The 15,851-nt window shown below is 43.0% G+C and overlaps 1 protein-coding gene across 1 annotated transcript in view; it reads left to right on the top strand.

Moving 5' to 3' along the window:
• The first annotated feature begins 4,908 nt into the window (after positions 1–4,908).
• Positions 4,909–15,851, top strand: part of LOC115204127 (ectonucleoside triphosphate diphosphohydrolase 2) — a 37,536-nt gene continuing 26,593 nt past the window's right edge. Inside the window, exon 1 of the mRNA XM_029769456.1 lies at positions 4,909–5,261. Coding sequence (XP_029625316.1) covers positions 5,145–5,261 — 117 coding nt within the window. The 5' untranslated portion in view covers positions 4,909–5,144. The remainder of the gene's footprint in view (positions 5,262–15,851) is intronic.

Raw genomic sequence — 15,851 nt, 5'->3', positions numbered from 1 at the left:
GTGGCTGAAGTGAGTAAAACATTTAAATGTGTTAACCCTCGCAAGACTGCTGGCCCAGACGGCATCCCAAGCCACGTCCTCAACGCATGCACAAACCAGCTGGCTGGTGTTTTTATGGACATATTCAATCCCTCCCAGTCTGTTGTCCCCACATGCTTCAAGATGGCTACCATTTTTCCTGTACCCAAGGCAAAGATAACTGAACTAAATGACTACCGCCCCGTAGCACTCACTTCTGTCATCATTTAGTGCTTTGAGAGACTGGTCAAGGATCATATCACCTCCACCTTACCGGCCACCCTAGACCCAGTTTGCATACTGCCCCAACAGGTCGACGCAATCCCATCTGGACAAAAGGAATACCTATGTAAGAATGCTGTTCATTGACTACAGCTCAGCATTCAACACCATAGTACCCTCCAAGCTCATCATCAAGCTGGAGGCCCTGGGTCTCAACCCCACCCTGTGCAATATAATAAGTTATGTACTTCAAGTATCAATGGGTAGGCTACATATCAATAATTTATAGGGCCAAAAATGGATGTAGCATCTACACTGAACAAAAGTATAAACACAACATTGTTACGAACCGGCTCAGAGTTCGCAACAAAAGGGAGACAACGTGGAGACAAGGAGTATCAAAAATATATATTCATTAGATACCATAACTAGCACAACCAAAAACAAGGTGTCTGCATGGAGAGAGTCTCTCCAATGACTGTGGAAGAGGTGTCTTTATCCTGGGACACACCCGAGCCCAGGTGTTTCCCATCTAGCTGACGACCCTTCCAACTCCGCCCACTGGCATCCTAATGAGGAACAAGAGCAAAGAGAGAAAATACAGCAGACAGAGTGGGAGGGTCGTCACACACCCCCCCATAAAACCGGGGACCAACAAGGGCCCCGGAACAACGTACCAGCCTCTGCGTCCCAAATTGACACAGGCCTCTGCGTCCCAAATTGACACAGGCCTCTGCGTCCCAAATTGACACAGGCCTCTGCGTCCCAAATTTACGAGAGGTTACATGTTCACCTTCCACGTGCCCCAGCCAACCTCCTTCTCCCCAGACCTCAGCAACCTTTGCGCACAGGAAGCAACATTTAAGAGGAAAGGAGAACACAAGACCAGGAGGGAACAGACAGGAAAGTTAGAACATGACAAAACCAAACAATGGTCAGTCACATAACACTCAGGAACAGGGCACACGAGACCGTATCAGCTACAAACAACATCTCCCAACGGTTCATAGTCACTTCTCAACGGTTCAGTCATTTCCCAACGGTTCATAGTCACTCCAACGGTTCATAGTCACTCCAACGGTTCATAGTCACTCCAACGGTTCATAGTCACTCCAACGGTTCATAGTCACTCCAACGGTTCATAGTCACTCCAACGGTTCATAGTCACTCCAACGGTTCAGTTGAGCACACCAGACCACAACAAGAGAATACAATCACACCGGGCACCACAAAAAAGAGATGAGATATGGAGCTTCCCCAAAACCTACAATAACTCAACCCTAGTCTTCATGCAGATTTGCGGTGGGTAATTATGCACTGTAGCCCGCTGGCAAGGAAGTAACCCCCAGCACGCTGGTAGATTCCACCAAGCCACGGATGTGCTCCCGAGACAACTGCTCAGTCCACAGACACCACACAAAAATAACAAACATTAACAATGCCCAACATATTCCAAAAATGAAACACGTCGCTAAGCCTATCAGGGGAAAAAGGCTATAGCTCCGGGTAGTAAGTTTCACTACCCTATCCAAATCTCCCGAGATACACAGCTGATTGTACTCACCTCCTCAGACCGATGTCCCAACAGCGAGTAGAACAAGCGTTTCCAGGCTAGGCAGGGCCTGGAAACTAACCAATGTACTCTCTCCAACCCAGCACACAAACCAAACAAACAAAGGCAACCAGTACTGAGCACCAAACTCAAACTAACAAACAAAGCACCTCAATTTAACATACCTCCACGTTTTCTCCCAAACACAAGTTCAAGATCCCAGATGAGCCCCCACTTGTTACGAACCGGCTCAGAGTTCGCAACAAAAGGGAGACAACGTGGAGACAAGGAGTATCAAAAATATATATTTATTAGATACCATAACTAGCACAACCAAAAACAAGATGTCTGCATGGAGAGAGTCTCTCCAATGACTGTGGAAGAGGTGTCTTTATCCTGGGACACACCTGAGCCCAGGTGTTTCCCATCTAGCTGACGACCCTTCCAACTCCGCCCACTGGCATCCTAATGAGGAACAAGAGCAAAGAGAGAAAATACAGCAGACAGAGTGGGAGGGTCGTCACAACATGTAAAGTGTTGGTTGCATATTTCATGAGCTGAATAAAAAGTTCCCAAGTTTGGGATGCTCTGGCTCGACTTGACGACAGCGTGTTATAGTTCCCGCTAATATCCAGCAACTTCGCACAGACATTGAAGAGGAGTGGGACAACATTCCACAGGCCACAATCAACAGCCTTATTTAATTCTATGTGAAGGACGTGTGGGCTGCATGAGGCAAATGGTGGTTACACCAGAGACTGACTGGTTTTATTTATTTATTTTTTGTACTTTTACCACTTTTTCTCCCCAATTGGTAGTTAGTCTTGTCCCATCGCTTCAACTCCCAAACGCACTCGGGAGAGGCGAAGGTCGAGAGCCATGCGTCCTCCGAAACACGACCCCGCCAAGCCGCACTGCTTCTTGACACACTGCTCACTTAACCCGGAAGCCAGCTGCACCAAACTGGCGACCAAAGTCAGCATCCATGCGCCCAGACCGCCACAAGCAGTCGCTAGAGCCCCAAATCGACAAGGACATCCTTGGATCAAACCCGGGTCTGTAGTGACGCCTCAAGCACTGCGATGCAGTGCCTTAGACCGCTGCGCCACACGGGAGGCTACTGACTGGTTTTCTGATCCACACCTCTATATTTGCATATCTGTATTCCCAGTCATGTGAAATCCATAGATTAGGGCCTAATGTATTTATTTTTAATTGACTGACTTCTTTATATGAACTGTAACTCAGTAAAATCTTTGAAACCTGTACCCCCGCACACTGACTTGGTACAGGTACCCCCTAGAGGTCGACCGATTTAATTAAGGCCAATTTCAAGTTTTCATAACAATCGGATATCTACATTTTTGGATGCCGATTATGGCCAATTACATTGCACTCCACGAGGAGACTGCGTGGCAGGCTGACCACCTGTTACGCGAGTGCAGCAAGGAGCCAAGGTAAGTTGCTAGCTTGCATTAAACTTATCTTATAAAAAACAACAAACAATCAATCTTAACATAATCACTAGTTAACTACACATGGTTGATGATATTACTAGTTTATCTAGCTTGTCCTGCGTTGCATATAATCAATGCGGTGCCTGTTAATTTATCATCGAATCACAGCCTACTTCACCAAACGGGTGATGATTTAACAAGCGCATTCGCGAAAAAAGCACTGTCATTGCACCAATGTACCTAACCATAAACATCAATGCCTTTCTTAAAATCAAAATTAAACCTGCATATTTAGTTAATATTGCCTGCTAACATTAATTTCTTTTAACTAGGGAAATTGTCTCTTCTCTTGCGTTCTGTGCAAGCAGAGTCAGGGTATATGCAGCAGTTTGGGTCGCCTGGCTCGTTGCGAACTGTGTGAAGACCATTTCTTCCTAACAAAGACCGTAATTAATTTGCCAGAATTTTACATAATTCCGACATAACATTGAAGGTTGTGCAATGTAACAGCAATATTATGGATACAACCCGTTCGATAAAATACAGAACGGGTCCATTATTCACCTGAAGAATAAACGTTTTGTTTTCAATGATAGATTCCGGATTTGACCATATTAATGACCAAAGGCTCAAATTTCTTTGTGTTTATTATATTATAATTAAGTCTATGATTTGATAGAGCAGTCTGCCTGAGCGGTGGTAGGCAGCAGCAGGCTCGTAAGCATTCATTCAAACAGCACTTTCCTGCATTTGCCAGCAGCTCTTCGCTATGCTTCAAGCATTGCGCTGTTTATGACTTCAAGCCTATCAACTCCCGAGATTAGGCTGGCAATACTATAGTGCCTATAAGAACATCCAATAGTCAAAGGTATATGAAATACAAATGGTATAGAGAGAAATCGTCTTATAACTACAACCTAGAACTTCTTAACTGGGAATATTGAAGACTCATATTAAAAGGAACCACCAGCTTTCATATGTTCCCATGTTCTGAGCAAGGCACTTAAACGTTAGCTTTTTTACATGGCACATATTGCACTTTTACTTTCTTCTCCAACACTATTATTTAAACCAAATTGAACATGTTTAATTATTTATTTGAGACTAAATTGATTTTTATTTATGTATTAAGTTAAAATAAGTGTTCATTCAGTATTGTTGTAATTGTCATTATTACAAATATATATATATATATATAAAACAATCGGCAGATTCATCGGTATCGGCTTTTTTGGGTCCTCCAATAATCGGTATCAGCGTTGAAATCATAATCTGTCGACCTCTAGTACCCCCTGTACATAGCCTCCTTATTGTTATGTTATTGGGTTACTTTTTATTATTTACTTTACTTGGTAAATATTTTCTTAACTCTTCTTGAACTGCACTGTTGGTTAAGGGCTTGTAAGTAAGCATTTCACGGTAAGGTCTACACTTGTTGTATTCGGGTATGTGACATAGTTTGATTTGATGTTGAGTTTATATTTTTCAGTGTGCAAGATTTTAACTGCAATTTAAATTCCGTGAAATAAACGTTTTTTCCCCCACCAATTTACACAACTCAAAAGGCACCTAATTTTTGGAACAACCCACATAGAATCGTGATACATGTAGAATGGCAATACATATGGTATCGCCAAAGTAAAAGTGATTATCTTATTGTGAGGCACTTCCCAGCCCTACTACCAAATGGTTCTATCTGTGGGGTTTTGTGATGGGAAGTAAATAAGTAATTGCAAGTCATGCCGAAGTGACTTAAATTATGCGTTGTATGAAGCCAAACCCATTGTGTAGTTACCTCAAGCTGTTATCCAAACTCTCTTGCCTTCACTGCCAAATCAGGCAGCGCACGCACTGTGGATTTCATCTGAAAGAAGAGCACCGCTCAATTTTTAACAATGGCAAAGCGACGCTGTCATATTTTCGCCACGGTTGCGCTATTACTGTTTGGGATTGTAGCCATTCTACTTCTAACTATTCCCACGGATGACTTGACCGAACCTCCGGGATTTATGGTAAGATTCGTTGGGCTATTTTTGGACTGTGTATGTCAGCGTTTTAGGCTGGTTCGTGAAATGTAAGATGAACACAATTAGCCTCACCAACTCCTTACGAAAAAAGATTGCAGTCAGAGTGCAGTTTAACTGTAGTATAATGCAGTATAACTGCAGTTAAAGTGGAGTTAACTGCACTATGCTGCAAATACTGCAAACTTTTTTTTACAACTAATTTTGCAGTGCAACTGCAGTTATTCTGCAATTACTGTGTCCAAAATACTACAGTGGACTGCAGTTACTGCACTTTTACTTCAGTTTCAAAAGTGCTATATATTTTTGTAAGGGACAGTGTAGGCTGTGAATGGAGTGGAGTGAGGTGTCTATCTGCAGGCAGCAGCATGCAGAATATAAACTGCATAGGTAAAGTAATTTATGTCTACTGACTACAACACTGAAGTTAAGAAAATTGTCAACAAGCATTCAACAATTCAGTCAGTCAATCCACCTCTGCAACCTGGTCCCAGAGCATTTCATATTATTCTCTATGTAAACAAGATACTCCTTTTAGTATGTATGTCATGTTTCATGGTATGTACAGTGAGGGGAAAAAAGTATTTGATCCCCTGCTGATTTTGTACGTTTGCCCACTGACAAATACATTATCCGTCTATAATTTTAATGGTAGGTTTATTTGAACAGTGAGAGACAGAATAACAACAAAAATATCCAGAAAAACGCATGTCAAAAATGTTGTAAATTGATTTGCATTTTAATGAGGGAAATAAGTATTTGACCCCCTCTCAATCAGAAAGATTTCTGGCTCCCAGGTGTATTTTATACAGGTAACGAGCTGAGATTAGGAGCACACTCTTAAAGGGAGTGCTCTTGCTAGACGTTCACATTATACACCCACCCATCCACCCTGACCAATGACCCTCCTTTCATTTTTTGCCTTAAGTAACCTTCTGTCTTATGTAACCATACCAAACGTAACACATCATACTAATTTGAATGTTTACTATGTTCAGTCTAAATCAAATCAAACTTTATTTGTCACGTACCGAATACAACAAGTGTAGACCTTACCGTGAAATGCTTACTTACAAGCCCTTAACCAACAGTGCAGTTTAAGAAGAGGTAAGAAAATGTTTACCAAATAAACTGAAGTAAAAAATAATGAAAAGTAACCCAATAACATAACAATAACGAGGCTATATACAGGGGGTACCGGTACCGAGTCAGTGTGCGGGGGTACAGGTCAGAGGTAATTTGTACATGTAGGTAGGGGTGAAGTGACTATGCATAGATTAACAGCGAGTAGCAGCAGTGTACAAAATAAATGGAGGGGAGGGGGTCAATGTCATAGTCCGGTGGCCATTTGATTAATTGTTCAGCAGTCTTATGGATTGGGGGTAGAAGCTGTTAAGGAGCCTTTTGGTTCTAGACTTGGCACTCCGGTACCTCTTGCCATGCAGAAGCAGAGAAAACTGTCTATGACTTGGGTGACTGGAGTCTCTGACATTTTTATGGGCTTTCCTCTGACACCGCCTATTTATATAGGTCCTGGATTGCAGGAAGCTTGGCCCCAGTGATGTACTGGATCATATGCACTAACTTCTGTAGCGCCTTACGGTCAGAATCCGAGTAGTTGCCATACCTGGAGGTGATGCAACCAGGCAGGATGCTCTCGATGGTGCTGCTGTAGAACTTTTTGAGGATCTGGGGACCCATGCCAAATCTTTTCAGTCTCCTGAGAGGGAAAAGGTTTTGTCGTGCCCTCTTTATGACTGTCTTGGTGTGTTTGGACCATGATTGATCGTTGGTGATGTGGACACCAAGGAACTTGAAACTCTCGACCCCCTCCACTACAGCCCCGTTGATGTTAATGGGGGCCTGTTCGGCCCGCCTTTTCCTGTAGTCCATGATCAGCTCCTTTGTCTTTATCACATTGAGGGAGAAGTTGTTATCCTGGCACCACACTGCCAGTTCTCTGACCTCCTCCCTTTAGGCTGTCTCATCGTTGTCGGTGATCAGGCCTACCACTGTTGTGTTGTCAGCAAACTTAATGATGGTGTTGGAGTCGTGTTTGACCACGCAGTCGTGGTTGAACAGGGAGTACAGGAGGGGACTAAGTGCACACCCCTGAGGGGCCCCAGTGTTGAGGATCAGCGTGGCAGACGTGTTGTTGCCTAACCTTACCACCTGGGGGCGGCCCGTCAGGAAGTCCAGGATCCAGTTGCAGAGGGAGGTGTTTAGTCCCAGGGTCCTTAGCTTAATGATGAGCCTTATGGACACTATGGTGTTGGATGCTGAGCTGTAGTCAGTGAACAGCATTCTCACATAGGTGTTCCTTTTGTCCAGGTGGGAAAGGGCAGTGTGGAGTGTGATTGAGATTGCGTCATCTGTGGATCTGTTGGGGCAATATGCGAATTGGAGTGGGTCTAGGGTATCTGGGAGGATGCTGTTGTGAGCTATGACCAGCCTTTCAAAGCACTTCATGGCTACCGACGTGAATGCTACAGGGCGATAATCATTTAGGCAGGTTACCTTCGCTTCCTTGGGCACAGGGACTATGGTGGTCTGCTTGAAACATGTAGGTATTACAGACTCAGTCAGGGAGAGGTTGAAAATGTCAGTGAAGACACTTGCCAGTTGGTCCGCAGCATGCTTTGAGTACACGTCCTGGTAATCCACCTGGCCTCGCGGCTTTGTGAATGTTGATCTGTTTAAAGGTCTTGCTTACATCGGTTACCAAGAGCGTTATCACACAGTCATCCAGAACAGCTGGTGCTCTCGTGCATGCCTCGAAGCGAGCATAAAAGGCATTTAGCTCATCTGGTAAGCTCGCGTTACTGAGCAGCTCGCATCTGGGTTTCCCTTTGTAGTCCGTAATAGTTTTCTAGCCCTGCCACATCCGACGAGCGTCAGAGCCCGTGTAGTAGGATTCAATCTTAATCCTGTATTGATGCTTTGCTTGTTTGATGGTTCATCTGAGGGCATAGCGGGATTTCTTATAGGCGTCCAGATTAGTGTCCCGCACCTTGAAAGTGGCAGCTGTAGCCTTTAGCTCGATGCGGATGTTGCCTGTAATCCATGACTTCTGGTTTGGATATATACGTACGGTCATTGTGGGGAGGATGTCGTCGATGCACTTATTGATGAAGACGATGACTGAGGTGGTATACTCCTCAATGCCATTAGATGAATCCCGGAACATATTCCGGTGTATGCTAGCAAAACAGTCCTGTAGTGTTACATCCGCGTCATCTGACCACTTCCGTATTGAGCGAGCCACTGGTGCTTCTTGCTTTAGTTTTTGCTTGTAAGCAGGAATCAGGAGAATATAATTTTTGTCTAATTTGCCAAATGGAGAGTGGGGGAGAGCTTTGTATGCATCTCTGTGTGTGGAGTAAAGGTGGTCTAGAGTTTTTTTTTTCCCCCCCCCCTCTGGTTGCACATGTGACATGCTGGTAAAACTGATTTAAGTTTGCCTCCATTAAAGTCCCCGGCCACTAGAAGTGCTGCTTCTGGGTGAGCATTTTCTTGTTTGCTTATGGCCTTATAGAGTTGGTTGAGTGCGCTCTTAGTGCCAGCATCGGTCTGTGGAGGTAAATAGATGGCTACGAGTAATATAGCTGAGAACTCTCTTGGTAGATTGTGTGGTCTACAGCTTATCATATCTTATCTACCTCAGGCGAGCAATACTTCGAGACTTCTTTACTATAAGACATCGCGCACCAGCTGTTATTGACAAAAAGACACACACCCCCACCCCTTGTCTTACCAGACGCAGCTTCTCTGTTCTGCGGGTGCATTGAAAATCCCTCCAGCTCTATATTGTCGGTGTCGTCGTTCAGCCACGAGTCGGTGAAACATAGGATATTACAGTTCTTAATGTCCCGTTGGTAGGATAATCGTAGGTCATCCATTTTATTTTCCAATGATTGCATGTTAGCAAGTAGAATTGATGGCAATGGGACTTTACTCGCTCGCCTACAGATTCTCAAAAGGCAGCCTGATCTGCGTCCTCTTTTCTTCCGTCTTTTCTTCACACAAATTACGTGGATCTGGGCCTGTTCCCAGTATATCTTTCTCATCGGACTCGTTAAAGGAAAAAGCTTCTTCCAGTTCGTGGTGAGTAATCCCATTTTTGATGTCTTGGTCATAAGAGACGGTAGCAGCAACATTATGTACAAATAAGTTAAATAAATTACAAACAACGCAAAAAAACGTCAACCATCCTCTTCAGTGCCATTTTACCACTACTGGTCTATGAGACCAGGCTGATCCACCTCATACATAAAATTATATAAGAAACTTGTAGCAATTTAGTTAGCCTACCATCTTAGGTTTAAAGGCTTAAAATGCGTCATTCCATACGGTTGAATAAGGTTGATTGCCAACCTTGCTGAGCTCCTATCCAATAATACAGTTACTGAAAAGTACCAAAACCTATTTGGCCATTAACGTGTCTGGGTCACATTGTCATCATATAATATTCACCCTGAGAAGTGTTAACATGGGTGTGAGTTGCTAACAACCTAGTGACACTACTTTGTGGTGTCCAAAGCAATCTGCTGAGACAATGTATCTTTCTCCTTATGTCACCTACTGGGGTCCGACGTATAACGAAAAAGACATTACAGAAAAAACTACAATTTACATACATTAACATGTAGTGTAGAGGTCGACCGATTTAATCAGCAGGGCCGATTTCAAGTTTTCATTTTTTTTTATGCCGATTATGGCCGATTACATTGTACTCCACAAGGAGCCAAGGTAAGTTGCTAGCTAGCATTAAACTTATAAAAAAACAATCAATCTTAACATAATCACTAGTTAACTACATATGGTTGATGATATTACTAGTTTAACTAGCTTGTCCTGCGTTGCAAATAATCAATGCGGTGCCTGTTCATTTATCATCGAATCACAGCCTACTTCGCCAAACGGGTGATGATTTAACAAACGCATTAGCGAAAAAAGCACTGTCATTGCACCAATGTGTACCAAACCATAAACATCAATGCCTTTCTTAATATCAATACACATATATTTTTTAAACCTGCATATTTAGTTAAAAGAAATTAATATTAACAGGCAATATTAACTAGTGAAATTGTGTCACTTTTCTTGCGTTCTGTGCAAGCACAGTCAGGGTATATGCAGCAGTTTGGGCCGCCTGGCTCATTGCAAACTGTGTGAAGACCATTTCTTCCTAACAAAGACCGTAATTAATTTGCCAGAATTTTACATAATTCTAACATAACATTGAAGGTTGTGCAATGTAACAGCAATATTTAGACTTATGGATGCCACCTGTTCGATAAAATACGGAACGGTTCCGTATTTCACTGAAATAATAAATGTTTTTTTTTTTAAATGATAGTTTCCTGATTTTACCATATTAATGACCTAAGGCTCGTATTTCTGTGTGTTTTATTATATTATGATTAAGTCTATGATTTGATATATGATAGAGCAGTCTGACTGAGCGGTGGTAGGCAGCAGCAGGCTCGTAAGCATTCATTCAAACAGCACTTTCCTGCATTTGCCAGCAGCTCTTCGCTGTGCTTCAAGCATTGCGCTGTTTATGGCTTCAAGCCTATCAACTCCCGAGATTAGGCTGGCAATACTATAGTGCCTATAAGAACATCCAATAGTCAAGGGTATATGAAATACAAATGGTATAGAGAGAAATAGTCCTATAATAACTACAACCTAAAACGTCTTAACTGGGAATATTGAAGACTCATGTTAAAAGGAACCACCAGCTTTCATATGTTCTCATGTTCTGAGCAAGGAACTTAAATGTAAACTTTTTTACATGGCATACATTGCACTTTTACTTTCTTCTCCAACGCTGTGTTTTTGCATTATTTAAACCAAATTGAACATGTTTCATTATTTATTTGAGACTAGATAGATTTTTATTTATGTATTATCATAAGTTAAAATAAGTGTTCATTCAGTATTGTTGTAATTGTCATTATTACAAATATAATATTTATATATATAAAAATCGTCCGATTAATCGGTATCAGCTTTTTTTGGTCCTCCAATAATCGGTATCGGCGTTGAAAAATAGTAATCGGTCGACCTCTAATGTAGTGTGTGTTTGCATCTACACGCCTTCTGTTTTCACAAGTGAAGCCTTGACCTCCACAGAAACGATGCTTCACTGACATAGGCCTGCATTAAATTGCAGCCAGGGTCCTTGGAACTACATTACCTTCATCTAAAATATCCTATTGGTGGTGTCTGCTTTCTCACCTCTCTCTGTGTCTCTCGCTCTCTGTCTCTCTGTTTTCTCTTCACTGCTCATGGAGCAGTCGCCTGGACTTCTTCAAAATGCTCTTTACACGGATGGCATGTAAACTAACAACACAATGTGGGCAACATGGTGTGTGTGGTCAGGTATAGTGAAGTGTTTGCAGTTTAACAGTCACATACCCTAATGCATGCCTGGCTCTTTGTGCAATGCTGAAAGGAGCCTCTGTTTGCTCAAACAGACATTGCCAATGGCTCAACCCTGTGTATGTTTGGGTGAATTTAGAAACCTCAGAGAGAAGAGTAGTTGAATGCCTTGAACCATAACAGATAACTACTACTTCTTGCATGGGTTATTGACCGTCTGTGTATATAAAGAATATGAATCAAATCTCTACTGGTCCTCATATAAATCTTATGAATACCCTTCAAGTTGTATGAATACCCTATATTGTGTTATCAATGGAAAAACAGGAAATCAGCTCTTTGTGGAGGACTGGTCTGCAGATGTTCTGTCTGATCACACCGTAGAACCCTAAGAGTGACGACTGCTGCATTTTTTGTCAGTGGGGCATATCCATTATGTTCATTTAGTTGAATATCCATGTTGCTCTGTTTTTGGAAGACTCTTCTTCCTTCTCTGCCTCTTGCCTCTCATTGGGTGAGTTTTTGTCATTTTGAGAAATCTTTGTTTAAAAATCAGAAAACCTATCACAGCTAGAGACTACTATTGGTTTTCTGTGTGTAGCCCCTATCGGCTCGCTCTCATTTCCCCCCCCATACCGAAGCCATCGACCACGGCTTCCTGTTAGCTGCTGAAATGGTTAACAGTCAGTTTGTTTAGAAAAAGTTTGAAGGTCTCATCCTGTTCCACCCCCGCCCCATCAAACATGTCATCGGGTGAGCTCGTTTTCAACTGAAGGGTTTTGGGGGGTTTATTGGGAGGTCAAAACAGGAAGTTGTAATCCTGGAGTGGAACATGCAGGCCATGCCAATCAGCTGTTTCTATTCCATTTAGTGCCAGATAAATGTACACAGACAGCACTTGAATTAATAATAATTTCAGCTACAGTGGGGGAAAATGTATTTGATCCCCTGCTGATTTTGTATGTTTTCCCACTAACAAAGAAATGATCAGTCTATAATTTTAATAGTAGGTTTATTTTAACAGTGAGAGACAGAATAACAACAAAAAAATCCAGAAAAACACATGTCAAAAATGTTATAAAATGATTTGCATTTTAATGAGGGAAATAAGTATTTGACCCCTCTGCAAAACATGACTTAGTACTTGGTGGCAAAAAACCCTTGTTGGCAATCACAGAGGTCAGACGTTTCTTGTAGTTGGCCACCAGGTTTGCACACATCTCAAGAGGGATTTTGTCCCACTCCTCTTTGCAGATCTTCTCCAAGTCATTAAGGTTTCAAGGCTGACGTTTGGCAACTCGAACCTTCAGCTCCCTCCACAGATTTTCTATGGGAATAAGGTCTGGAGACTGGCTAGGCCACTCCAGGACCTTAATGTGCTTCTTCTTGAGCCACTCCTTTGTTGCCTTGGCCGTGTGTTTTGGGTCATTGTCATGCTGGAATACCCATCCACGACCCATTTTCAATGCCCTGGCTGAGGGAAGGAGGTTCTCACCCAAGATTTGACAGTACATGGCCCCGTCAAATGATGTGGTGATAGCCTTCCCTGTAGCTCAGTTGGTAGAGCATGGTGTTTGCAACACCAGGGTTGTGGGTTCGATTCCCACGGGGGGCCAGCACAGAAAAATAATGTATGATATGTATGAAATTGTATGAAATGTATGTGTTCACTACTGTAAGTCGCTCTGGATAAGAGCGTCTGCTAAATGACTAAAATGTAAAATGTAAATGTTGTCCTGTCCCCTTAGCAGAAAAACACCCCCAAAGCATAATGTTTCCACCTCCATGTTTGACGGTGGAGATGGTGTTCTTGGGGTCATAGGCAGCATTCCTCCTCCTCCAAACACGGCGAGTTGAGTTGATGCCAAAGAGCTCCATTTTGGTCTCATCTGACCACAACACTTTCACCAGTTGTCCTCTGAATCATTCAGATGTTCATTGGCAAACTTCAGACGGGCATGTATATGTATTCTTGAGCAGGGGGACCTTGCGGGCGCTGCAGGATTTCAGTCCTTCACGGCATAGTGTTACCAATTGTTTTCTTGGTGACAATGGTCCCAGCTGCCTTGAGATCATTGACAAGATCCTCCCCGTGTAGTTCTGGGCTGATTCCTCACCGTTCTCATGATCATTGCAACCCCACGAGGTGAGATCTTGCATGGAGCCCCAGGCCGAGGGAGATTGACAGTTCTTTTGTGTTTCTTCCATTTGCGAATAATCGCACCAACTGTTGTCACCATCTCACCAAGCTGCTTGGCGATGGTCTTGTAGCCCATTCCAGGCTTGTGTAGGTCTACCATCTTGTCCCTGACATCCTTGGAGAGCTCTTTGGTCTTGGCCATGGTGGAGAGTTTGGAATCTGATTGATTGATTGCTTCTGTGGACATGTCTTTTTTACAGGTAACAAGCTGCGGTTAGGAGCACTCCCTTTAAGAGTGTGCTCCTAATCTCAGCTCGTTACCTGTATAAAATACACCTGGGAGCCAGAAATCTTTCTGATTGAGAGGGGGTCAAATACTTATTTCCCTCATTAAAATGCAAATCAATTTATAACATTTTTGACATGCGTTTTTCTGGATATTTTTGTTGTTATTCTGTCTATCACTGTTCAAATAAACCTACCATTAAAATTATAGACTGATCCTTTCTTTATCAGTGGGCAAACATACAAAATCAGCAGGGGATCAAATACTTTTTTCCCCCACTGTATGCACAGTATGCAAACCAACTTGTGATTTGAAGGTTGGGAGTTAGATCCCCTGCCGAGTCGTACCAAATACTGTAAAAATGGGACCCAATGCATCTCTGCTTGGCTCTCAGCATTAGAGATTCAATGCATTCGGAAAGTATTCAGACCCCTTCCCCTTGTTACATTACAGCCTGTTTTTCATCAATGTGGAAAATCTACACACAATACCCCATAATGACAAAGCGATAACAGGTTTAGACATTTTTGCAAAAAAAAAAACGTTTTTTACATACGTATTCAGATCCTTTGCCATGAGACTCGTAATTGAGCTCATGTGCATCCTGTTTCCATTGGTCATCCTTGAGATGTTTCAACAACTTCATTGGAGTCCACCTGTGGTAAGTTGATTGGACATGATTTGAGAAGGCACACCTGTCTATATAAGGTTGAACAGTTGACAGTGTTTGTCAGAGGAATTGTCTATAGAGCTCCAAGACAGGATTGTGTCGAGGCACAGATCTGGGGAAGGGTACCAAAACATTTCTGCAGCACTGAAGATCCCCAAGAACACAGTGGCCTCCATCATTCTTAAGTGGAAGAAGTTACTCTACTTAGAGCTATCCGCCAGACCAAACTGAGCAAACAGGGGAGAAGGCCCTTCAACAGGGAGGTGACCAAGAACCCAATGATCACTCTGACAAAGCTCCAAAGTTCCTCTGTGGAGATGGGAGAACCTGCCAGAAGGACAACCATCTCTGCAGCACACCATCAATAAGGCCTTTATGGTAGAGTGGCCAGATGGAATCCACTCAGTAAAAGGCACATGACAGCCCGCTTGAAGTTTGCCAAAAGGCACCTAAAGGACTCTCAGAACATGAGAAACAAGATTCTCTGGTCAGATGAAACCAAGATTGAACTCTATGGCCTGAATGCCAATCCTCACGTCTGGAGGAAACCTGGCACGATCCCTACGATGAAGCATGGTGGTGGCAGCATAATGCTGTGGGGATGTTTTTCTGTGGCAGGGACTGGATAAACTAGTCCAGAACGAGGGAAAGATGAACGGAGCAAAGTACAGAGATCCTTGATGAAAACCTGCTCCAGAGTTCTCAGGACCTCAGACTGGGGCGACGGTTCACTACGCCAAGACAACACAGGAGACAAGTCTATGAATGTCCTTGAGTGGCCCAGCCAGAGCCCGGACTTGAACCCGATCCAACATCTCTGGAGAGACCTGAAAATAGCTGTGCAGCGACGCTCCCTGTCCAACCTGACAGAGCTTGAGAGGATCTGCAGAGAAGAATGGGAGAAACTCCCCAAATACAGGTGTGCCAAGCTTGTAGTGTCATTCCCAAAAAGACTCGAGGCTGTAATCACTGCCAATGGTGCTTCAACAAAGTACTGAGTTAAGGGTCTGAACACCTATGTATATTATATAATCTAATATATAATCTATATTTTTTTGGGGGGGGGTAAATGTCTAAAAACCTGTTGTTGCTTTG

Source organism: Salmo trutta, chromosome 12 (assembly GCF_901001165.1).
Source record: "Salmo trutta chromosome 12, fSalTru1.1, whole genome shotgun sequence".
In the NCBI taxonomy this organism is placed as follows: domain Eukaryota; kingdom Metazoa; phylum Chordata; class Actinopteri; order Salmoniformes; family Salmonidae; genus Salmo; species Salmo trutta.
This window is presented reverse-complemented; position numbering and strand designations above follow the sequence as displayed.